The 26,157-nt window shown below is 50.3% G+C and overlaps 1 protein-coding gene across 1 annotated transcript in view; it reads right to left on the reverse strand.

The window, feature by feature from the left end:
- The window catches only part of RPRD2 (regulation of nuclear pre-mRNA domain containing 2), a 54,659-nt gene extending 28,719 nt beyond the window's left edge, over window positions 1-25,940 (reverse strand). The window contains exon 1 of the mRNA XM_066609241.1: window positions 25,525-25,940. Coding sequence (XP_066465338.1) covers window positions 25,525-25,714 — 190 coding nt within the window. The 5' untranslated portion in view covers window positions 25,715-25,940. The remainder of the gene's footprint in view (window positions 1-25,524) is intronic.
- Between the last annotated feature and the right edge of the window lie 217 nt (window positions 25,941-26,157).

Below are 26,157 nucleotides of genomic sequence, written 5' to 3' on the forward strand. Positions count from 1 at the left end.
CACAAGCACTTACAGCTCAAGTGTTCAGAAGCCCAATACCATCAGCGCCCCCGCACACCTTACTGTCTCTGTACTGCGTATGAGGCCAAACGGCTCCTCATGATCTCATTGCAAGTAGTTCGGGGAATCTAGTGCAGCTGCACTTAAGGGTTAATGGCCACAATCTGGCATGAATGCTGATCGCAGCGGCTGCAGCCAGGCGTTGGCTGTCACAGACAGCCGCCATTAGCCGTGTATGAAGCGTACTCTGCTTCCAAGCCTGCGCCATATTATACCCACACCCATAATACATATATATATCTGGGGCACTAAAGGGTTAGAAGACATTAAAGCAAAGGTGCTACATTAGACATCACATGACATGCGGGAAGAGGCTCCACATTGGTCTTAGGATCCCAGAATCCATCATTGGAGTCTCCCATTTGATGTACCAGGACTGACGCACATGAAGAGGACAGTCGCCTAGAGATGAGCGAGCATTGCCTTTGTGAGCATCTCCCCCGCCCGAGACTGCAGGTTCGGGTGCCGGCGCGGGGGAGCGTTGAGTAGCGGCTGTCAGCAGGAGGGAGCACGGGGGGGGGGGGGGGGTAGAGATCTCCCCTCCGTTCCGCCCCGCTCCCCCCTGCAGCTCCCTGCCGGCACCCGAACTTGCAGTCTCGAGCAGGGGAGATACTCACTTAAGGCAATGCTCGCTCATCTATACAGTCGCCTCCAAGAAACCACCAGCAGCTCCTTCTGGAAGTCCAAACAAAACACGGAGGAAACCAATGGCAGTTCTTGGGTGATTAGACTGAAAAGTAATGTCTGGAGCCTCAGTAAGAAAATAACAAAGAAACCAAACTGTATTGTTTGATGATTCAGAGAACTGGGTCCACAACCCGGGTAAGACCTTCCTGTGTGCTTTGGGCCACGTTAAGCTCTCCGGCTGGGCTCACAACTGGGCCGGATTCTGCATGTGGATCCGGGCAGCGAGCCGAGCCTGCGTACAATTGTATTGCATATGACGGCGGAGGCACGCAGGCAGTCTTGTGCAGTACCGATGCCGCGGGTGCCCACAGCCCACTAACTGCGGATGGGCCGCGGGTATGCCCACGACCACAGCGCACATAGGGCTCTTATAGCTGCCGATTCTGCAGTAAAATGGAGCAATTTCCCTTCGCTCACAGAATCCGCAATTCGTACCTGCAGGTGTGATGGAAAATTCGAGGCTACATACCATCCACGTAGCGGATTAGGCAAACATGGCTTCTTTCCCATCACCAGAGCGCTCTGTACATGGTTTCATCAAACAATTTAATGTACCTTTAATTTACCATATAATCTATTGAAAACCGTAGCAGCCCCGCCAATTTGTACATCCGACCTTGTAAAAGGTCATGCAGCGCTAATATGTTCTTGGGATCTAAGCCAATGGTAAGGAACCAAGTTTGAAAGACTTGTGCGAGTTACATAAAACCCCCCCAAAACAGCCACATCTTTGGAATTTTTTTCCTTTTTGCTCAATATCTCCTAAAGTATGCGTCTGACAGAAAGTTATACACCCCTTTTTAAAGTAGATTACATTTGTGGGGGGGGGCTATAACTTTCCCTCGTCTGTGATGTTTTGTACAGGGCGAATTGAAGCTTTTATTAATGCCATTTTGGGTACATGCAGCTTTTAATCCCTTTTTATGACCTATCCCCAGAAGCACAAGTGCCCTAGCTGGCTTCACTCCCATTGAAATCAATAGCGCAAGAACCAGAAGTGTAATTACCTCTCCAGCTCCCAATGGAGGTAAAGCCAGATGGGGCACGTCCGGTCTGTGGCACTGACAGTGGGCTGGGTGATCAGCTCATTGCTGGGGATGCCAACCTGCCGGTCGCCGGGGATTGACTACTGATGAGCTATCCTAAAGATAGGGCATCAATAGCTTTTGCCCAAATAAAGCCCCATTTACACCAGCCAGCAGAAGATCAGACAACAGGGACAGCTAGAAGTGATTTTGAATCAACTATTAAGTAGCTACTCAGCCACTTCATAGCTTATTATTGTGCAAATGAAGCCTTCACTGAAAGCAGTTACTAGCCAGAGGGCTCTTATCTCCATTCAGCTCCTTTGTTCACCCACGGGAAACAATGCTATCAGCACTACCCACAGACAACTGCTGATAAGAGTGAACAACGATTTTTAGGTTGGACTGAATATAACGATCAGCAAGCAGTGCCCAAAAGGGCCGGATGGGCGCACATTTAGATGCAACGATTAGTGCTAGAACAATCGCTTTTTAGCGATCGCTCAGTGTCAATGGGCCCCGACTCCTCTAACAGATGTACTAATTTAACTGCATGTGAACAAAGGGTGTCTGAACTTCATTCTCATTTAAATGGCCCCCGTCATTTCAACAAACGTATGTTAATGACAAGAAATGTGCTAAATAGTAAAACTGCAATGTACTTCATTTAAGATGACGCAGTTTAGCAGGCCGCCATCGCTCCCCAGATAATCCCCATATCCCGCCCGCCTCGCTATGACTGCCGGTCAGGTGTGCTTGAGCCAATCCAGTCTAAGGCCGGCTGCACACAAACCAGTCAGATTCGGCATGTGTGAGCCCGCGTACTCCGCACTGAGCCATCTTTCCTGAAGTGTAGATGACTGCAAACACTCGCCGTCGGTCATAAATAAAGCTAGTGTAAATGCCTTCTTTGTGAAGCGCTGTGTTAGAAGCCAGCGAGGATCTGCCCGTCTTACCGCTCTGCACAAGCTCTGACCACCTAGCGGTGACAGTCGTGTAGACCAATGTCCCCCCATCTAAATGTGTGCTTTGTGCCCCATTTAGCATGTATTTTAGACGGTTTCAGTCACACTTTACAACTTGTTTGCCAAAGGGGTGTGGCTTTGTATGATGACATGAGCAGGGCTAAATCGTGACCTAATTTACTAGACCATTCTCACTGAGCAGTCCCAGGTAAAACATTTAAAGCGTGTACAGCGGCTCACAGGTCGGTTCACAGTGTTTACCGCGCCGCTTCAAGCGCTACGCTGTAGACCGCCTCCATTGATTTCAAATGGTGCTTCACAGCCGAGCAGGCAGTCATTTTTCAAGCGTTTCAGCGTTTTCAATTCCTCATCAAAACAAATGGGGAGGGTTTTCAACACGGTCAAAAACGCAGTAAAATGCTGTGTACAGAGTTTCTGAACACCGCGTTCGGCACCACCGGGAAGGGACATCGGTTTGCTTTGCCCAGAAACAACGCAGACAAGCGCTCCCTCTGAAAAGAAGCTCTGCGCTAAAAAAACAGAAGCAGCGTTTTTACTGTCGCCTGTGTGAGAGCGGCCTGGGTCTGCATAGACTCACTATTAGTACATCTGCCTCCACCATGAAAGGAGGCAGGGTCTCTGATCAGGGCAGTAAGGTAGTTCCAGCAGGCCCAGTACTGGAGGACCTCCAAGCACATGTACATCTGCTCAGTTGGGTACTGCTGCATCTTGTCTCCACCAGAAATACGGGGCGTGACTGGAGACTCCTTGTTAATGCTTCCGCATCCTCCTGTGACTTGGCCCTGGCAACTTACACGTCCCCCGCACAACTATGTCGACAGAAAAATAAAAAAAGCTATTCCGTGTAGAAGATGGCGGCAGAAAAAAAATAAAAAATTAAATATCTATGAAAAAAATACAAGTAGTACAGCAAAAAAAAAGCCAAAAAAAAAAAAACTATACAAGTTTGGAATCGTAGTAATTGTACTGACCCATAGAATTAAGTTATCATCATGTTTGTTGGTTCGTACGCCATAAAAACAAAACACCAAAAGATGACGGAATTACATCTTTTTTTTCTATTTCTCTCCACTTAAATTTTTTTTGTGTTTTTCAGTACATTATATGGTACCGTATTTTCAGGCGTATAAGACAGCTTTTTAACCCAAGAAAATCTTCTTGAAAGTTGTATGGAGGGGGGGGGGGGGGGGGTGGGGGGGAGGGGGGGACAATACTCTCCTTCCCCGGCGCTGCTGCAGGCTGTCGCTCCCTCCTGCACACCGACAGAGCATTGCTTTCTAGATGTGGGGCTGGATTGCCCCGCCTCCAGAAAGCTAATGCTGATTGTCTAACTCAGCGCGGCGTCCTCCAATGAAACCCGGCGCTGCGTTAACCAATGACAGCCATTCAAGGACATCATTTCGCCGGGTTTCAATGGCTAGCACCACACTGAGTTAGCCAATCAGAGCATTAGCTTTCTGGAGGCGGGGCAATCCAGCCCCGCATCTAGAAAGCAATGCTCTGTCAGCGTGGAGGAGGGAGCGACAGCCTGCAGCAGCGCCGGGAGAGGAGAGGATTGATTTTTTTTCTACACTGTATTATATGCCGGAAAATACGGTACATTAAATAGCAACATTGAAAAATACAGCTTGTCCCGAAAAAAACAACAAGCCTCATACAGCGATGGATAAATAAAGGAGTTACGATATTTTAATGGGGTGGGGGAGAAAAAAAACGGAAAAAAAAGGGAAAAAAAAAAACAAAAAAACAACTGCCACTAAGAGGGTAAAGATTCCAATGCCGACATGTGACAGACCTTCGGGTTTATCATTAGATACCTAGATGCTTCAGGGATCTCGTTAAGACGCTTCCACTAGGTGTATTTTTGTTGTTGTTGTAACAACTTCGGAGCAGAGGTCCATAAACGGGTGGTAAGTCATCGCTCTGAGGGACAGGGGAGGCAAGGAGGGCAGCGGGGCGCACCCTCACATACACAGGGCAGTTTTCTTTATCACCCCTTGCACCAAACAGCACAAAAGTTTTGCACCACTTTTCGGTTAGAGTGAAAAATGCAGGATTCGTTTTATTTTAATTTTTGGACACAAATATATTGTAGATATTTTGGTGATTTTTAAAATATAGATTAAAGACTGAAGTTAAATTTAGGTCATTTTCTGATGACATTCCCTTTAAAAAGTTAAGATTTGCAGAGGGGGACTTGTTATTTGAATAGTGGTACCTTATTCCGCAGCTTTCAGGTCATTTATTACTTATTACCCCCCCCAGTAAGCTAGGGGCTCATTTTACCGACCTCGGAAGGATGGAAGGCTGTGTCAACCTTGAGCCGGCTACATGAACCAAGCGGGGTTTGAACCTGCAACCTTCAGGTCGTGAGCGAGAGCTTAGAACTGCATCCTGCTGCCTTGGCACTCTTATTGCAAAATCAAACTACAGCTGTGAACCAAACGCAATGATTTCACACCCAGAAAGACTCAATCCCTACTGATCCTACAGAGCGGGAGATCTGGAGCAGCAAACATCCACAACGGGCCGATGCATATATATTCTACACCACAGCATTTCCTGGCTCTGCCACATAATACAAAAACACATTGAAATGTCAGGTTAAAACATAGGAGGGAAAACCAAGAGAAACCCCCCTGGACAAAGCTTCACCAATGTGCCATGTAAAGTGGTGTGCCAACACCTGATGCCACCAGGAACAGAAGTACCAATATAACCAACACTATAATCTGAAGTCGCTGGAGGCTAGACTAGTCCGCCTCATACAGGTGATAGGAGCTCTATGTCCCCACAGGCTATCAGGAAGCCTCCAAGGTCTGCAGTATCACCACAGGTGTGTTTTCAGGTTCCCCGTCAGTCATCCTGTTCCTTGTAGAGAGCGGCAGGCCAGCAGGTCACCCCATCAGCCATGGCTGCACACACATTACATCCAGAGCCGTGGAGCCAGGGCTCCTGTCCACGGGCGATTGTGATAATGCAGCTGCGGGTAACAGTGCATGCTTCCCATAGGGCAGCCCCCCGTCCAGGAGCGGAGGATCAGAACGATTCTCAAATCACGGCATGCTGCGATTCTCTGCGGTGAGCATGTCACCACTGAGACCTCTCAGAGCTCCCCCCTCGGCAGCATATCGTATGCCGTCACGGCCGTGCACAGGGGGCCATAATCAGTAAATGGACCGATTCAGACTATAAATATTGTGTATATATTAGTATAATACAAGGCAGAATATCGTATGCCGTCACGGCCGTGACCGGGGCCATAATCAGACCGGGGCCATAATCAGTAAATGGACCGATTCAGACTATAAATATTGTGTATATATTAGTATAATACAAGGCAGAATATCGTATGCCGTCACGGCGGTGAACAGGGGGGCCATAGTCAGTAAATGGACCGATTCAGACGGATTATAAATATTGTGTATATATTAGTATAATACAATGCAGAATATCGTATGCCGTCACGGCCGTGACCGGGGCCATAATCAGACCGGGGCCATAATCAGTAAATGGACCGATTCAGACTATAAATAGTGTGTATATTAGTATAATACAAGGCAGAATATCGTATGCCGTCACGGCCGTGAACAGGGGGGCCATAATCAGTAAATGGACCGATTCAGGCGGATTATAAATATTGTGTATATTAGTATAATACAAGGCAGAATATCGTATGCCGTCACGGCCGTGACCGGGGCCATAATCAGACCGGGGCCATAATCAGTAAATGGACCGATTCAGGCGGATTATAAATATTGTGTATATTAGTATAATACAAGGCAGAATATCGTATGCCGCCACGGCCGTGACCGGGGCCGTAATCAGACCGGGGCCATAATCAGTAAATGGACCGATTCAGGCGGATTATAAATATTGTGTGTATATTAGTATAATACAAGGCAGAATATCGTATGCCGTCACGGCCGTGCACAGGGGGCCATAATCAGTAAATGGACCGATTCAGACTATAAATATTGTGTATATTAGTATAATACAAGGCAGAATATCGTATGCCGCCACGGCCGTGACCGGGGCCATAATCAGACCGGGGCCATAATCAGTAAATGGACCGATTCAGGCGGATTATAAATATTGTGTATATATTACTATAATACAAGGCAGAATATCGTATGCCGCCACGGCCGTGACCGGGGCCATAATCAGTAAATGGACCGATTCAGGCGGATTATAAATATTGTGTATATATTACTATAATACAAGGCAGAATATCGTATGCCGCCACGGCCGTGACCGGGGCCATAATCAGTAAATGGACCGATTCAGACTATAAATAGTGTGTATATTAGTATAATACAATGCAGAATATCGCATGCCGTCACGGCCGTGAACAGGGGGCCATAGTCAGTAAATGGACCGATTCAGGCTATAAATATTGTGTATATTACTATAATACAAGGCAGAATATCGTATGCCGTCACGGCCGTGACCGGGGCCATAATCAGTAAATGGACCGATTCAGACTATAAATAGTGTGTATATTAGTATAATACAAGGCAGAATATCGTATGCCGTCACGGCCGTGAACAGGGGGCCATAGTCAGTAAATGGACCGATTCAGGCTATAAATATTGTGTATATTACTATAATACAAGGCAGAATATCGTATGCCGCCACGGCCGTGACCGGGGCCATAATCAGTAAATGGACCGATTCAGACTATAAATAGTGTGTATATTAGTATAATACAATGCAGAATATCGCATGCCGTCACGGCCGTGAACAGGGGGCCATAGTCAGTAAATGGACCGATTCAGGCTATAAATATTGTGTATATTACTATAATACAAGGCAGAATTCGCCGCATGTTTTCTTTCATAGGAATCTACAAATGTTAGGCGTGTCCTATAAACACGTTCTCATTAGTCTTCATGGACTGCTCCAAGGTTTACTTCTAGCCCTATAAGCTAAGCATATCACGCTGTTCGGGCCTGCTAACACCAGCGTGTTGGTATAGGGTCTCCGCACGCCCATCGGAGGCCAGGTTGGCGCTCACACGTATTGCACAAAAAACACGCAAGACAAATCGCAACATGTTCTATCTTGGAACGTATTATGTGCGCCAAGATAGTGCATGGTGATTGGCGGCACACAGCAAGGGCACAACGTCCCTGCGTACGGCACACCGCGAATTACGGCCGTCTGAGCCTGGCCTGCTTACCTTGCTGAAGGCCACCAACCAATGCATGGAGCAGTGTAGCAAGTATTTGGTTCAGTCAGTGTTCTATTGGGCGGACTACTCAGCATGCCGCTCAATGTGTTGGGTGGTGCTTCCAGCGAACGACGGGGGAACCAAGTATAACAGCGGCTCACCTAGAAGGTCACAGGGCTGAGAGGAGGCGACAGTCTAATACAGTACATTTAGAGTTAAAAACAGGTCCTACAGGAAGGAGTCGGTCCGGGAAAATTGGGGAGTCGCAAGTCCAGCTTATCAACTCCACAGCCCTGGTGCCCAGCCAAGTGAGCCCAGATAGAGATGGCACAGTGGCCCAAATAAGAGCCTGGGTGCCCCGATGCCAGAAGCAACTCCACTAGGCAATCGTGTCAGCACAGAGCCGTGTTGGGGCCCAAGACACCTTCATGGGGTATCCAGAGGTCAGTTTGTGCCAAGTGCGTGCCACATCCCATATAAGCCTGGCTGCCCACAAGATACGAGTCACCAAACAGGACCTCCTAGTCGCCCGATAACTCCTGTGGCACTTGCTCTGTTCCCGTATGCCTCCAAGCATTAGTACTCTGGAGGTTTGTGAATTCTGTGCTCTGGGTTACATCTGCAGACTCTGCGGCCGCCAGAAGATTATTTCTGGGCATTTCAGACAGTTTTCCTGACAACTTCTCGCATTGTTTTCTAGTAATTTCTATAGAAGTTTGACAGATGGCTACCAAGAATTATCAAACCTGGCTCCTAATGCCCACAAAATCCTGTCCACGCGTAAAGGGGGAGTGCCAAGGTGAAAACATATCCCCTCCTCCGAATTCAGGTCTGACCACTGGGACCCCCACCAATCCCAAAGGCCCTGTGCAGGGACGCTGCAGCTATCTTCCATGGTGTACAAGCGCCCTGGGATCTCTGACACTCCCATGGAAGTGTAGGTGCAGTTTCTGGGATCCTGATCAGTGGGGGTGGACAGGGGATAACTATCTGCACAAACCCTTTAGGAGCCAGCATGACCAACTAAAGGGGCTGTAAAGGGGCCAGGCATGCTCTAAAACCAAGATAATGCTCCAGGGAACCTCCCACCGTTAGCACTGGCTGGACGTCAGGTGACCACTTTAGCCAATCAGAGGCCGCTGCACCTATTCTGAAAGCCTGGCATCATGGAGCCCAGAATGTTGAGAGCCGCTGCCAGGAGAACGGGGGCGCCAGTCTGATTGGCTGCAGCGGTCATCGGACTTTCAGCGGGAGATTCACCGGAGTCACTTTGACACCAGAGATATAAACCGTGATTCTCTTATTTTATAGCATTCCCAGCCATTAACCCCTTAGTGACCAAGCTTTTTTTTTTTTTTCATTTTTCGTCTTTTTCCTCCCCTTTTTTAAAAAATCATAGCTCCTTTATTTATCCATCGCCTGTTTTTTGCGGGACGAGTTGTATTTTTTTATTGGTATTTAATGTACGGAAAAACTTTAAAAAATCTTCAGTGGAGAGAGATGGGGAAAAAAATTAAATCCCACCATCTTTCGGTGCGTCTGGTTTCTACGGCGCACACTGCAACAAAAATGACAAAGCGCTATTCCCTGGGTCGGTACGATTACTGCGATACCAAACTTAGGGGTTTTTTGCTGTACTAGTATTTTTTATCATTTTCTTCCGCGCACAATAAGCTTTTATTTCTCCATTGATCTACTTGTAAGAGGGCTCAGATTTTGCAGGAAGTCCTGTAGTTGCTTAATCGCTTTTTATTGCATTTTCTTTGACAGGGGGTGACCAAAGAAGTGCATTTCTGGCGGTCGTTATTTTTTTCCTGACACCGTTCACCGTGCGGGGTGAATAATGCGTTACTTTGATAGATCGGACTTTTACGAATGCGGCGATACCAAATATGTATTTTTGTTTTATTATAAATATGGGAAAGGGTTTTATTTTTAAACTTTTATTACTTTAATAATTGATAAAACTTTATTGATTTTTTTTTTTTAGGACCACAACTCGTGATGCTTTGATTACTCCTGCAGTATGATGTAATGCCATAGAATTACATCATAGTGCTATCAAGCCACCCCACAGGGATAACTTGATAGGCATTCTGCCATGACAGCTCTGGGACTTTTCAGAAGGCACACGGCTGCCATGACACCCGCATGGCTCCCTGCATTCTCATCTTGAGGGGCCGTACGGGACCCTCGAACATAGTTTGGGGGTTTTAAATGCCTCTGTCAGATTTGACAAAGGCATAACCGTTCCAATCAGCCGCATGGGTATCGGCTATAAGAAACAGCTGGCTATTGCATTGTATGGAGGGAGATCGCCGTGTGATCTCTCTTCATACATAGACCGTCAATACAGGCCGTTAAAAGGCGTATCGGCGGTCACTAAGGGGTTAAAAAAAATACATACACTGACAACCTCTTTAAAAAAATAAAAATACATAGCCTACGGAAAATCTCTAAGCATATTGGTAACCGGAGTCCTGCGGTGTGTCAGCCTTAATAAAGGCTCTGATGCATCTAAAATAAAGCAACAGGAGTGGATTTAAAAAAGAAAACCAAGTTCCTTTGCAGATCTATGCGTCTCCATGGCAACAGACCCAGAGGTAGTCAACTGCTGCAATAAATGCCCCTTTACCCCAACTTCTACAGACACCATGGGACAGACTGAAGAATAGCTTATACAGGGTCTGTTACCCATATGGTTAGTAGTATTTATAGTACCGGTGTGCGCCACTTATCATCTGGTGAATGACATCACTGAAGGACCTGTGAGGACTGTTTGAGTTGGTCAAAACTACTGAAGGACCTATAAATGATGTCAGTCATGTGATCAGAGGCTGAGCTCAGAGGTCTGGTGATTGAGCTGCTCGCCGAGGTGAAATCGTGGCTGGGATGAGGTCCCCGTCATGTGATCAGGGGCGGGGCATGTCACTCACTCACTCACGGACAAGTGGTCGTTACTACTTCGAGGGGAGCCGTTATGTCATATCAGTGGGAGAGCCACAGGATCGCTGGTTAGATAAACTTTGATATTGCTGGTGATGCATCTTCGGGCAGGTATTTCACCTCATGTTTAAAGTCTTAATATAAAGAGACCGTCGCCATCTTTTTGCACCCCTCTGCCAGCAGCACAAGGTGGTGACCGTCACACTGATCTGTGCAGTAGTTTTGGAGAAACTTCCATTTTATCAGCAGCCAATACATGGAGGGTTACTAAAAGTAGTCCTGGATATTCATGAGCTGCACTCACCCTGCCCTCCAGCCCTATTACTGTACATACAGAGCTGCCAATCATTGGCTGGAGGGGGGGTGGTGCCATTTATGAATATGCAAGACTAGTTCTGTGTTTGGCTGCTACTAACGGCAAGTTTCTCCACAAGTACTGCACAGAGCAGACATACCACTGCAATCAGTGTAGCAGGGACCTGTCCGGGATCCCCAAGCCCACTGTCAATATGAAAGGCTCTGGAAGAAGATAGTGCTATTTGTATTATAGTGGCTGGGTTCGGTAGTGCTGGCACGGCTGCCAATGACTTCAATGTGCGCTGTGCCTACAGTATCCGCCTCCACTGCTGCCTGTAATGACAGCAAGCCCGGAGATCAGCTGATCGGCGAACCCCCACCAACCAACTACAGATGACCGATTCTGAGAATATATCCACAGCAAGAACAAGATTAGATAAAAGGTAAAGCCCCATGCATACAGGCGATACATTCCCATTAAGTCCAATCTTTGATACTAAGTTTGGGATAGAGGAGACTGTACGTGGCTAGCATTAACCCATATCTCAAAATGACACACTCAGGGGACGGTTATATACAGCAGTACTGAGCAGTGTAGATGCCATTACAGTAACATAGTAAGCGTTTGAGCTGCAGCCCCCTCTGAGAGTCCGCCTCCCCACCTTTAACTCAGCAACTCTCATAGCCTAAATCTGAAGTGACAAAGTATATAGCTTGCTTTATTTTGGGTAAGATCTACCCGCAGCAGGCAGACATGTCACACTAGTAATCAATACATACCCTTCAAGAAAATGTGCATACAACAATACAGAGCCCTCAGGAACACCAGAGACCACTCAACTGGAAGCCCCCACTAAGTTCAGCGGCGGTCACATGCAGCAGAGCGCGCTCGGTACGCACTCTGAACATTATGATGCAAACTAGCCCAATAAACCTAAATAAAGCGAAAATGACAAATAAGGATGTCGCTCTTTGTAGGTAGCGGTCCACCTTGTGGCCATCCGGATAGTGCAGGGAGTCTCGGCCGACACACCAAGTGACTTCAAGGCCAGTTGGTAGCAGACATGTGAGCTGATGTCCAACAGGTGGCACCAGAGAGCTCTAGAGTGACAGGGTACCCGCAGAAGGAATAAAAACTTACAAACATGGATGCAGCTATTCCGGGTACCAATCGTACAAAAGCTTATATTTTAATGACATGCTGTAAGATATCACTGAGAGATGGAGAGAGAACAATCCACAACGCCCCTCAGAATGACGGTTATAACCACGACTGTACAAGTGGGCAGACGTCTACACGGCGGTGCGCCACCAGCAGAATATAAGGCATGGAGGGAAGCCTACGTTATACCGATGACCTCCATGCTTCTGAATGGACGTACTCACTGGAGCCATTGCTTATCCTCAGATGCTGCGAGAGAAGACAAAAGGGACCCAAAATGACCATGTACGCCGTGCGAAGTGCGTGAAATCAATGGAAACACTAGCCATCCTCTGACGAACGGTAAACACGCAACCGAGGATCGCAATTTCACAGAAGTGAGATTTTAAATGACCCCCACCTGCACAGACCGCGCTATTCTTGCCCATGTGTTGTGTCCGTGTATATTGCACAGTACATTATAGCCCTAAGGCCCAATATCTACAGGCAGATAGGATTTTCGGTACCCGTGCGGGAGACGCCCATAGGGATGCATTAGCGTCCGCAGGACAGTAAACCGCACGACGTGATTTTTTCCGGCATGTGGATCGCACGCGTTGGAAGAAATCCCAACATGCTCATTCTTCCTGCTGATCCCACGTGGACTGCTCCCATTGAAGTCAATAGAAGCCGCCCGAGCCGCGGACCGCTTGCAGCCGTCACTGTGGACACGGATCCGTGGGAAAGCAGGAGATCTGAGGAAAAAGCAGCATGCACATGCGCTGAGCGCGTCCAGACACATCCGCCGTGCTGAAGAAAGAAGATCCGGCTGCGGAGACCCGTGCTGGAGCCGGAGAGGTAAGAACATGTCTTTTCCTCTCCATGGCCCCGGATACCGCTGCAGCATTCAGCAAGTGGGCATGAGGCCTAAAGACAACAATAAGGCACCATACACTAAGCTACAGTGCTACTCTGTGTCCTTTATACTCCCTGGGTTCCCACGGGGACCCCCGCTGACTCTAGAGACCGCTGCGTGCACCCTGATAGTAGCCCATTGGAGTGCACACATAGCAGTCCACATGGGGACTTCAGCAGGAAGTGGGCAAGGATTACAATAAATATATACAGCTCCCTGTCCCCTCCCTGTATACAGGACTAGAATAGGTTATGGTGGGTTAAAGGAAGGATTTCACCAATTATTACAACCAAATATAAAAACATTTCCCATTGTTCTTCTCGGTGGTCATTTTCTGATTTTTTTTTATTCTGCTGTCGGCACATGACTGGCGGGCGGCCATCGTGTCTGAAATACATTTAACAGCATTTATGGGCCATTCACACAATGGACAGCTGGGGACCCACAGACTTGTATGGAGACTGCTCTAGACCTGTCTTGTGACCCGTGCAGAAATCATTTCTCAGGGAGGGGAGGAGGTGAGCTGTGACTATTGTGAATGGTGGCTTCTCTTATCTATATATAGGTGTCACCTCTCAGTGTAATCCTGTCTGTACAGGGAGGGGAGGAGGGGAGCTGTGACTATTGTGAATGGTGGATCCTGTGTTATCTATATATAGGTGTCACCTCTCAGTGTAATCCTGTCTGTACAGGGAGGGGAGGAGGTGAGCTGTGACTATTGTGAATGGTGGTCCTGTGTTATCTATATATAGGTGTCTCCTCTCAGTGTAATCCTGTCTGTACAGGAGGGGGGGGGGGGGGGTGAGCTGTGACTATTGTGAATGGTGGATCCTGTGCTATCTACATATAGGTGTCTCCTCTCAGTGTAATCCTGCCTGTACAGGGAGGGGAGGAGGTGAGCTGTGACTATTGTGAATGGTGGATCCTGTGTTATCTATATATAGGTGTCTCCTCTCAGTGTAATCCTGCCTGTACAGGGAGGGGAGGAGGTGAGCTGTGACTATTGTGAATGGTGGATCCTGTGTTATCTATATATAGGTGTCTCCTCTCAGTGTAATCCTGTCTGTACAGGGAGGGGAGGAGGGGAGCTGTGACAATTGTGAATGGTGGGTCCTGTGTTATCTATATACAGGTGTCTCCTCTCAGTGTAATCCTGTCTGTACAGGGAGGGGTGGATGTGAGCTGTGACTATTGTAAATGGTGGGTCCTGTGTTATCTATATATAGGTGTCTCCTCTCAGTGTAATCCTGCCTGTACAGGGAGGGGAGGAGGTGAGCTGTGACTATTGTGAATGGTGGATCCTGTGTTATCTATATATAGGTGTCTCCTCTCAGTGTAATCCTGCCTGTACAGGGAGGGGAGGAGGGGAGCTGTGACTATTGTGAATGGTGGATCCTGTGTTATCTATATATAGGTGTCTCCTCTCAGTGTAATCCTGTCTGTACAGGGAGGGGAGGAGGGGAGCTGTGACAATTGTGAATGGTGGGTCCTGTGTTATCTATATACAGGTGTCTCCTCTCAGTGTAATCCTGTCTGTACAGGGAGGGGTGGATGTGAGCTGTGACATTGTGAATGGTGGACATGTGTTATCTATATATAGGTGTCTCCTCTCAGTGTAATCCTGTCTGTACAGGAAGAGGAGGTGAGCTGTGACTATTGTGAATGGTGGGTCCTGTGTTATCTATATACAGGTGTCTCCTCTCAGTGTAATCCTGCCTGTACAGGGAGGGGAGGAGGTGAGCTGTGACATTGTGAATGGTGGCTCCTGTGTTATCTATATATAGGTGTCTCCTCTCAGTGTAATCCTGCCTGTACAGGGAGGGGAGGAGGTGAGCTGTGACATTGTGAATGGTGGCTCCTGTGTTATCTATATATAGGTGTCTCCTCTCAGTGTAATCCTGTCTGTACAGGGAGGGGTGGAGGTGAGCTGTGACTATTGTGAATGGTGGGTCCAGTGTTATCTATAGGTGTCTCCTCTCAGTGTAATCCTGCTGTGATATAAGGACTCATGTCCATAACCGTGTTCTCACGGCATATAATGCACGCGTTGCGCAGCCACATGCTAAGCAGTGAATGAAGTCAATGGACTGTCAGTAATCCATGAGCATGTTGACACAACGTGTAAATACACACAAAATAGATTGAGCCCGACATTAGTATAGGCAAGCTATAAAAATAAGTGGGGGAATTTTTTAAAAAAAAGGACCTTTGGTGGCAGTGGGGGAGAGAAGGGTCCCCAGCCCAAAGAGATTTTCTTCATATTCGCAAAAAAAAAAACAAATAATATATATATATATATATATATATATATATATATATATATATATATATATATATATATATATATATATATATATATATATATATATATATATATATATATATATATATATATATATATATATATATATATATATATATATATATATATATATTTTACAAGTAGTATTTTTCTGACCCTCCCCCGCCCTCGGTGGGTAATGTGGACCCTCCCCCGCCCTCGGTGGGTAATGTGGACCCTCCCCCGCCCTCGGTGGGTAATGTGGACCCTCCCCCGCCCTCGGTGGGTAATGTGGACCCTCCCCCGCCCTCGGTGGGTAATGTGGACCCTCCCCCGCCCTCGGTGGGTAATCTGGACCCTCCCCCGCCCTCGGTGGGTAATCTGGACCCTCCCCCGCCCTCGGTGGGTAATCTCTCCCCTCAACGCCTCCTTGTTTTCTCTCTTCCTGCTTCACTTGTTTGATACAAAACTGTCGCTATAACACTCCAATAAAACACTAATCATGATGGAAAAAAACCACCAGTGTCCTCCACAGGATAAGAGACAGAAGTATATTAGGGAGTGAGGTATTTTGTACCCCGCGCCGCCCCTCATGCATACCTTACGGAATAGAGCAATATACATATATCGGAGATTATACACACGGTGCAAACAGTTTAGACCGGTGCAGGAAAAAAGGCTAATTAAGAATCTTCATAAATATGCGGCGTGATTCTTAAAGGGGTTGTCCCGCGAAAGCAAGTGGGGGTATACACTCCTGTATGGCCATATTAATGCACTTTGTAATATACATCGTGCATTAAATATTGGCCATACAGAAGTTATACACTTACCCCCTCCGATGCTGGCGCCCCCGTCTCCATGGCGCCAACTGAAGCCTTCTTCTCCTTCCATTAGACGCGCTTGCGTTGTCTGCTCTTCTGTTAAATGGAGCCGCTCCGGCGTGCTCACGCCACACAGGTCTTCTGAGCATACGCAGACCAGCTCTCCGCCGCGAGCACGCCGGAGCGGCCCCATTCAACAGAAGAGCAGTCAGCACAAGCGCGTCTAATGAGGTAAGTGTATAACGTCTGTATGGCCAATATTTAATGCACAATGTATATTACAAAGTGCATTAATATGGCCATACAGAAGTGCTTAACCCCACTTGCTGCCGCGGGACAACCCCTTTAAGGGAGATGGAATAAAACCTCTACAGCACCACCTACTGGATGAATGCTGCATTCCAATAGGTGGCACTCCCTCATTTGCATATTACCCAGAGGAGCGTGCATGGCCATTTGAGTCTCCTCACTCACCGTCTAGATGCTCTCCCTAAGGAGGATCAGTGAGTGCACACTGATGACCGGGGTTCACAGCTCTTATGGCCCTTCCATTGAGCGGTTTGCCCGGGTCTCTCCTGCACTGTTGGCCTGCCACTGCATCGCTCAGTCTAGACCTTCCTACTGACCCGTCCGCCCGCATTCACTAGTAACGATCCTCCTGTGTAGAGGGGCAGCCGGCTGCCTCCTCCCCGCCAGCATTTAGCAGGCAGTGCCTTCCTTTGTCCATGCCGCACGGCGTCTGTAAATGTCTTACTTTCCCTGCATTCCTTTGAAGAGGTCAAGGTCTTCCTGGTAAATAAGTCTGATGGAACAAACCCTCTGCAGCGCCACCTGCTGGAAGACAGCATTCCTGCAAATCAATGTGTGACTTTTTAACAATGATTGGGTATAGGAAAGCATACAGACAGCTGTTGTGGGGTCTTCCTGGTGTGCCACTTGCCCTGCTTTTAGTGCCCAGTCTGCCCACTTCACATCCCTGAAGCAGACATGTTCCCTCCTGCCTACCACGTGGGCCACTATCATACAGACCGCTGTTGTGGAGTCTTCCTGGTGTGCCACTTGCCCTGCTTTTAGTGCCCAGTCTGCCCACTTCACATCCGTGAAGCAGACATGTTCCCTCCTGCCTACCACGTGGGCCAGTATCATACAGACAGCTGTTGTGGGGTCTTCCTGGTGTGCCACTTGCCCTGCTTTTAGTGCCCAGTCTGCCCACTTCACATCCGTGTAGCAGACATGTTCCCTCCTGCCTACCACGTGGGCCACTATCATACAGACCGCTGTTGTGGAGTCTTCCTGGTGTGCCACTTGCCCTGCTTTTAGTGCCCAGTCTGCCCACTTCACATCCGTGAAGCAGACATGTTCCCTCCTGCCTACCACGTGGGCCAGTATCATACAGACAGCTGTTGTGGGGTCTTCCTGGTGTGCCACTTGCCCTGCTTTTAGTGCCCAGTCTGCCCACTTCACATCCGTGTAGCAGACATGTTCCCTCCTGCCTACCACGTGGGCCACTATCATACAGAGTCCTGCCATCCAACAAGAAACCATTATCGTTTAGTGTAAATGACGGATTAGAACTGGTTGGCTCTCGTTAGTCGTTTAGTTTCCTGGAGCAACAGGCAGTGGTTGACTTGTGAAGGACTGCCTGCTTCCTGTGAATGGAGGCAGGCGAACTGGAAGGACCCCTGGCCCGCACCGCCTCCATTCACTAGTGATAACGGCTACTGTGTAAAGGCACAGGAAGGATCATCCTTGGGACGGCCTGCCGGCCATTTTTCGCCCAACAGGTCACCCCATGTAACAGCGCCCTAAGGCTAACTTCACATCTGCACTAGAGATGGTTTCATGGTCCCTGGATGAGCGGATCCGTCTCATAAGGCTGTGCCGAATGGATCACACCCACTCCAACGGGGGCCGTTTGGGTCCTGCGCCGCTCCAGCATTCTTACCAGACGCTGCGCCATTTGTTCCACTAACAAAAACGGAAGCAAAATGGAGCCGCAACAAACGGAGGAAAACCAAAGCGGATCCGTTTATTGCAGTTTTTCTTCAATTTCCATGCTTCAAAAACGGAACAGAGAAACAGAAACTGAAAACCGGTAACAGCGAGTGCGAACGAGGGCGTACGGCGCCATCCGTGTACATTAACTACAACATATCTTCTGGCACACACCGAGGCTACAGGAGAATCGGGGTACAAGCGGCATCAGTCAGCCGGCTTACACCGAGCAGGAAGCAGCGCCACTAGTGTCCACGGGCGTTCCTCACAGCCATAATCCGGCTGCTGGGAACGCAGTGAATGCCTTCCATAGTGTTGCTATAGAAAGCGCAACCCCCCCCCCCCTCCCCCACGAGCGGAGGATCATAGCGATTATCCACTAGCGGCCAGCAAATTGCAGCATGCTGCGATTCTCCACGGTGAGCCTATCTGTCTGACAGGCTCAGTTCGGAGAACCGTCAGCTGGCTCCTGCTCCCCGCTATGGGATATCGCTACGGCCATGGACAGGCAGCCTGAGGGCTCATTCACATCAGTGCCTTCTGCTATCTTGGCGTGTATTATGCATCTTAGCAGCTGACGGCATGAATGTGCGTGAAATACACAGGAGACGGCAGACCTGCTGACCAATGCAGTGTACCTGACGAGCACCACGCCATAGCGGGGGAAGTATGCGCCATTCGTGATTTAGTCACGTAAATACGCAGCATATTTACACAGCCGAAACGCCCTTGCACCCGTGTAAACGGGCCCCAACGAGTCATTTGTTTGGTCAGTTCTCAGCTTTTACATGGGACAACTAAATTTGAGCGATTTTCCATCCAATAGCCCATGTGTACCCCGAGACCCCCACCGATCCAGAAAATGTGGACCTTGCATCCCCCTCCCTCTCCTAAAGCGAGGAGGAGCAGCGACCATTCTGTTTATTAGGGCTGAACGCACATGACCAGGTCGGATCCCACATGCAGGGTCCCGTAGCGGAATCAGACCCTGCGCCCAGCTGACCCCCGCTAACTATTCAGATTCTTTTCCGTATTGTGGATATCCGGCCGGCGCACATGCGCAGTACACACAACACCATACCTGGCATACTAGCCGATGACTCGGATCCCGCGACCTATCTGCAATGATGTCCGCGGAAGGGCCGTGGGTCGGACGGCTTCCACTGACTACAATGGCGGCACAGAATCGCAGCATGCTACTTACAAGGGGAACAAGAGCCAATCTTGGGATAGATAACCCCTTAAAGACGTCCCCACATATCAAAAAGGAAGAGCCAAGAACAAGACGGACCGCCGCTACTGATGTCCCCGATAGTCTAACTTCAGCCACAGAAACCAAAGAGCACTTCTACCAAGCAGCCTGAAAACCGAGAATTACACCAAGTGCGGTACTAGAGGTCAGCGGGACATGCGAGACCCCCGGCACGGCCCAGGAGCACACGGACAGCTGAACACGCTGCGGAATATGTTGGCGCTATACAAATAAAGATTATTATTATTATTATTATTATATTATACAGCATTTAAAGGGTTGCTCCAGGTAAGCACTACTGATGACCTATGCCAAGGACAGATCAATAGCTGACTGGCTGGGGTCCACCGCTCTGAACCACGTAGTGGCCGCTGCAGCGCCCATGTGCCTACAATTACAAGCAGCAGCCACTACACAGGGGTCATACTACAGCTTCCACTCCATAACCTGTGTATAGCGGCGCTGACCGCGGGTGTCCAATCAGCCGGGGTCTCCAGGAGCCCACCCGATCAACTATTCATGACCTATCCTGAAAATAGGCCATCGGTAGCACTTCCCTGCAAACCCCTTTAATCACACCCACTTGGCAGCAAGAAACACAACAGTCCGGCTCTACTATCTCCCTGTACATGCAAGGATATTCCACAAGGTATGGCCGCAGCCGTAATAAGTCATCAGCGCGCATGCAGATTCATGAAGGGGTGGAATATTGTGCGCCTGGCCACATTAGTCGTACATGTCAGCCGCAGGCGGACGCGCTCCAACAACATCTTACATCAGTCCAAGTAAGGCCTCCCGGCCACCGGCGGATTTTCACTGCGTTCCCTGCGGCAATAATCCGGCGGCGGGGAAGGCAGTGAACGCTTTCCATAGACTAACTATGGAGGGTGCAGCCCCGCTGCCCACGAGCGGAGGATCACAGCGATTCTTCGCTGGCGGGATTTAAATTGCCGCCATTCTCTGCGGTGAGCCTGTCAGGTAGGCTGACCACAGAGAAGTGTCAGCTCTCCCCAGCGGGATATCGCTGCACCCTAGACAGGAGCCCTAAAGCAGGCAACTGCCGGAACTTCCATCAAAGTTCATTAAAAGCTGCATGCCTCTTCATAAGGAACGGTCAGAAGATCACATCAAAGCCCGCTACCAGATAGTCCGAAAATGGCGCAAACTCACACTTCAACTACTGCAAGGCTCCTTCTAGACTTCTCCAAATTAGGAAGACTTTGCAAAACTACTACAAATGAAAACTCAAAGACAGTGGCAATAGCAAGTGTCAAAATCCAGGGGTGGCCATTGGAAACGTCTAGTAGCCACTGGACAGATCCGAGACCTGACTAAACGTGCAGTCCAACCAAACAATAGCTCCTCCTGCAGTGCATGCTGGAACCTGTGGTTCTACTGCCGCTTTACTCTGCACCATGGCACAAGGCCAAAAAGACTAACAAACAATGCTGGGATTCCAAAGACCAATGGGGGCCGCCAGGCAGCGATGGAGGCGGTCAGGCGACGGTTCGGACGCTGAGCCGTGAGACAGATGTGAATATTGTCAGATTGCACCAAACGCCACAAGTCTTCTGGCAGAGAACGCTAAAACTGGGATCCACAACAGCAATCCTGTGAGCGCTACAACTGGTAGGGGGTTCCAGGACTGAACTATTGGTGATCTATTCTCAACACAGCGCACCGATAGTTAATTGGCGGAGGGCCACTGGCCGTGACCACTTCAGTCCATACATCACAACAGCTGCGTCTGGGATAACATGCATGGGACCAACGGCTGAGGTGTCACGGCCTCAGGCATCCTAATCAACTACCGATGAGCCATCGCCAGGATAGGTCATCAATAGTTCGGAGAAAGCCCCTCAGATGGACTTCCTGTGGCAGCTGAAAAGAAATCTGCAGCAAATCTGCACTAAATGGTGCAAATGTGGATGCAGAGGTTTTCATATCTGCAACAAACTCCGCCATCTGTAAGGCGGGGGGGATCTGCAGCGTGACCTACTGTTACAAAATACCTGCTGCGGATTACCGCCTCCTCGCTGAGATCCGCTGCTACACCCGATGTGCTGCGGATTTATATTCCGCACCGCCGTTCAATTTCCACCCCGATTTAAAGCAGTTTTTTTCTACAGACTGTGAAGCCCACCCATGTCGCTGCCACCATACGGGCTCGGGCACACCAGAGAGTCACGGCCATGTTTGGGCATCAGTGATGCTTCTTCCGGGAAGCACATGGCGGCCGCTTGCGGTTTCTCCCGCGATTAACACGAGCAGCTCCTGTTGTCTAACGCGTCACATGATCACAAGTTCGTGCGTTGAAGTGCGACAAATCGAGAGCTCCATAGGAAACACGGCGAGAAAAATACAGACTGCAAGAGGAGCCGCAGCAGACGGGCCGGACGCCCCTGACCATCATGTACTGCGTGTTCTCACACGCTCACCGGCGTGACGCCTCATGCTGCAGACTGTACAGACCGAAAAACTGGTGTGAATACAACCCTACAGCGCAACAAGAAGGCCAAGCTCTGCAGCAGGGCAGGCTGGTACTTGTGGTTCGACCGTCCCCATAGAAACACGCTGAGCTCTTTAGTAGGGCAGGCTGGTACTTGTGGTTCCACCATCCCCATAGCTACATGCTGAGCTCTGCAGCAGGGCAGGCTGGTACTTGTGGTTCTACCATCCCCATAGCTACATGCTGAGCTCTGCAGCAGGGCAGGCTGGTACTTGTGGTTCTACCATCCCCATAGCTACATGCTGAGCTCTGCAGCAGGGCAGGCTGGTACTTGTGGTTCTACCATCCCCATAGCTACATGCTGAGCTCTGCAGCAGGGCAGGCTGGTACTTGTGGTTCTACCGTCCCCATAGCTACATGCTGAGCTCTGCAGCAGGGCAGGCTGGTACTTGTGGTTCGACCGTCCCCATAGCTACACGCTGAGCTCTGCAGCAGGGCAGGCTGGTACTTGTGGTTCTACCGTCCCCATAGCTACACGCTGAGCTCTGCAGCAGGGCAGGCTGGTACTTGTGGTTCTATCGTCCCCATAGCTACATGCTGAGCTCTGCAGCAGGGCAGGCTGGTACTTGTGGTTCTACCGTCCCCATAGCTACATGCTGAGCTCTGCAGCAGGGCAGGCTGGTACTTGTGGTTCTACCATCCCCATAGCTACATGCTGAGCTCTTTAGTTGGGCAGGCTGGTACTTGTGGTTCCACCATCCCCATAGCTACATGCTGAGCTCTGCAGCATGGCAGGCTGGTACTTGTGGTTCCACCATCCCCATAGCTACATGCAGAGCTCTGCAGCAGAGCAGGCTGGTACTTGTGGTTCTACCGTCCCCATAGCTACATGCTGAGCTCTGCAGCAGGGCAGGCTGGTACTTGTGGTTCTACCGTCCCCATAGCTACATGCTGAGCTCTGCAGCAGGGCAGGCTGGTACTTGTGGCTCCACCATCCCCATAGCTACATGCAGAGCTCTGCAGCAGAGCAGGCTGGTACTTGTGGTTCTACCGTCCCCATAGCTACATGCTGAGCTCTGCAGCAGGGCAGGCTGGTACTTGTGGTTCTACCGTCCCCATAGCTACATGCTGAGCTCTGCAGCAGGGCAGGCTGGTACTAGTGGTTCTACCGTCCCCATAGCTACATGCTGAGCTCTGCAGCAGGGCAGGCTGGTACTTGTGGCTCCACCATCCCCATAGCTACACGCTGAGCTCTACAGCAGGGCAGGCTGGTGCTTGTGGTTCTACCGCCCCCATAGCTACATGCTGAGCTCTGTAGCAGGGCAGGCTGGTACTTATGGCTCCACCATCCCCATAGCTACATGCTGAGCTCTGCAGCAGGGCAGGCTGGTACTTGTGGTTCTATCGTCCCCATAGCCACATGCTGAGCTCTGCAGCAGGGCAGGCTGGTACTTATGGCTCCACCATCCCCATAGCTACATGCTGAGCTCTACAGCAAAGCAGGCTGGTACTTGTGGCTCCACCATCCCCATAGCTACATGCTGAGCTGTGTAGTCCCGCAGCAGGTTAGATACACTGGGTATTAGTGTATCTTGACACCACCGTTAGCTAGGGGTTTGACAGGGTGAACGCCCCTCTCACACCCCCAGCTCCCGATTGGGTCAAGACTGGAAGGCGCTAAAAGAAAGAGTGGGCATTGATGTGCCAGCGTTGCACCCTGAGGCTTTCTGGTCATCTTAGGCACACATTATGCGGGAACATGGCAGCATTAACATGTAATGTATGCCCAAGACGACCGCACCCCTCACCCTAGGGCAGCACCGCTGGCACACACCAATGCACAGGCTGTATCCATCTGTTACCGAAAGACCTTCCCAGCTCCGGCTCAGCGCTGTGGCGGGTGCCGCAACTCTGTGGTCCCTGACGTCCGCTCCCCCGATCGCAACGGTAACGCAGGCGGTGCTTGTGCTCTGACGACCTCCCGAAGCCGGAGCCCTGTCTCCCTGCAGCCTCCCTGCTTGCCCGGCGGCGCTCCCCACGGCGCTCACGCGGCCAATTCCATCCTGCGCTTACCACTGCCACCTGGGATTCTGTAGTGGTCTTGCAGGACCCACAGACCTACCACATGCCCAGCCAATCAGGTACAGGGGGCGTCTCCCCCGTCAAGCTTGCCTCCACTGGGAGTTCCTGGTGGCGTCAAGATACGGTAACAGCGATACACTGGAGGTAGAGCCTGCTGGGATCTGTGGTGCTATACTTCCTAAATATGTAACCCCGGCCTCTGTAGTATCACAGCATGTTACATAATACCGAGATCACAGCATGCTGGGACTTGTGGTTCCACACATACCAGAGGTGAACGCTCTACCAGCATGTCAGCAATATTTGGGGTAAGCACTGCAGGACACTCTGGGACTTGTGGCTCTCCCCTCCCTGGTGCTGTGCACCGCAGTACTGCTGCATGCTGGGTAATACCATAACATGACCACACCTCCTGGCATGCTGACACTTCTGGTTCCACACTTTCTAGATCACCTCAGTATGTTCGATAATACTGCGGACAGAGCATGCTGGGGTTTGTAGTTCTACACCCCCGAGGAGCCCGCCGAGCCCTGCAGCTCCAGCACACAGCAGGGCATGCTGGGACTTGTGATTCTCCACTAGCTACCAGCACGTCTGGACTATTGCAGGGTATGCTGACACTTGTAGTTCTCCCCTCCCCCGAGGAGCCCGCTGAGCCCTGCAGCTCCAGCACACAGCAGTGACATGCTGACACTTGTAGTTCTCCACTACCTACCAGCATACCAGGAGTATCGCAGATCTGCACTGCAGAGCATGCTGAGACTTGTAGTTCTCCCCTACCTACCAGCACATCAGGAGTATTGCAGGGTATGCTGGGACTAGTGGTTCTCCCCCGAGGAGCCCTATAGCTCCAGCACACAGCAGTGACATGCTGACACTTGTAGTTCTCCACTACCTACCAGGAGTATCACAGGTCTGCACTGTAGGGCATGCTGGAAATTGTAGTTCTCCACTACCTACCAGAAGTATTGCAGGTCTGCACCGCAGGGCATGCTGGGACTTGTAGGTCACTACCTACCAGCACGTCCGGACTATAGCAGGGCATGCTGACACTTGTAGTCCTCCCCCGAGGTACCCGCTGAGCCCTGTCAGAGATGCTGACACTTGTAGTTCTCCACTACCTACCATGAGTATCACAGGTCTGCACTGTAGGGCATGCTGGGACTAGTGGTTCTCCCCCGAGGAGCCCTATAGCTCCAGCACACAGCAGTGACATGCTGACACTTGTAGTTCTCCACTACCTACTAGGAGTATTGCAGGTCTGCACCGCAGGGCATGCTGGGACTTGTAGTTCTCCACACTATCTACCAGCACGTCCGGACCATGGCAGGGCATGCTGACACTTGTAGTCCTCCCCCGTGGTGCCCGCCCCGCAGCCACACGCTGACCCCCGCCGGCCGCCATACTCACATCTGCGGACCCACTTGAGCCAGTAGTGCACGATGGTGGAGTGCTGCTTCTTGTTCTCGATGCACCAGGTGGACAGGCTCTGGATGGACTCCATGGTGTTACTGACCGCCTGCAGCTTCCTGTCCAGGGCGGCCTCCAGGGCCCCGACAGAGGCCTTACTGCTCCCACCGCTGCTGCTGCCGGCCGCCATGATTCCCCCACAACGCCCTGCGGCCGCTGAGGAGAAGGGGGTGTGTTGGGTTACAGGCCGGCGCCCGCCATGAACAGGACGACGGCTACTAGGCGGGGAAGGAAACCGATGTCGGAAAGCAGCCGCGTACCGGACGGAGAGGACGGCAGTGCGTCACCGACGAGCGGACACGACGCAGGAGCGCGCAGCAACCGGGGCCGCGCTAATAACAACGGGGGCGCGCGGCGGAACGGACACGCCCCCTCCTGAGAGAGAGAGCGCGAGCGCCAGAGGAGGCGGGAAAGTGGTGGCGCATGCGCAAAGGGCACCGACGGGCTGAGGGTGGTTCGCACGATGTAGGCTGCGCGGATACACGGGGGGAACCGCAGGATATAGGCTGAGCGGATACACGGGGGGGAACCGCAGGATATAGGCTGAGCGGATACACGAGAGAACCTCAGGTT

This window comes from Eleutherodactylus coqui, chromosome 6 (assembly GCF_035609145.1).
Source record: "Eleutherodactylus coqui strain aEleCoq1 chromosome 6, aEleCoq1.hap1, whole genome shotgun sequence".
In the NCBI taxonomy this organism is placed as follows: Eukaryota; Metazoa; Chordata; class Amphibia; order Anura; family Eleutherodactylidae; genus Eleutherodactylus; species Eleutherodactylus coqui.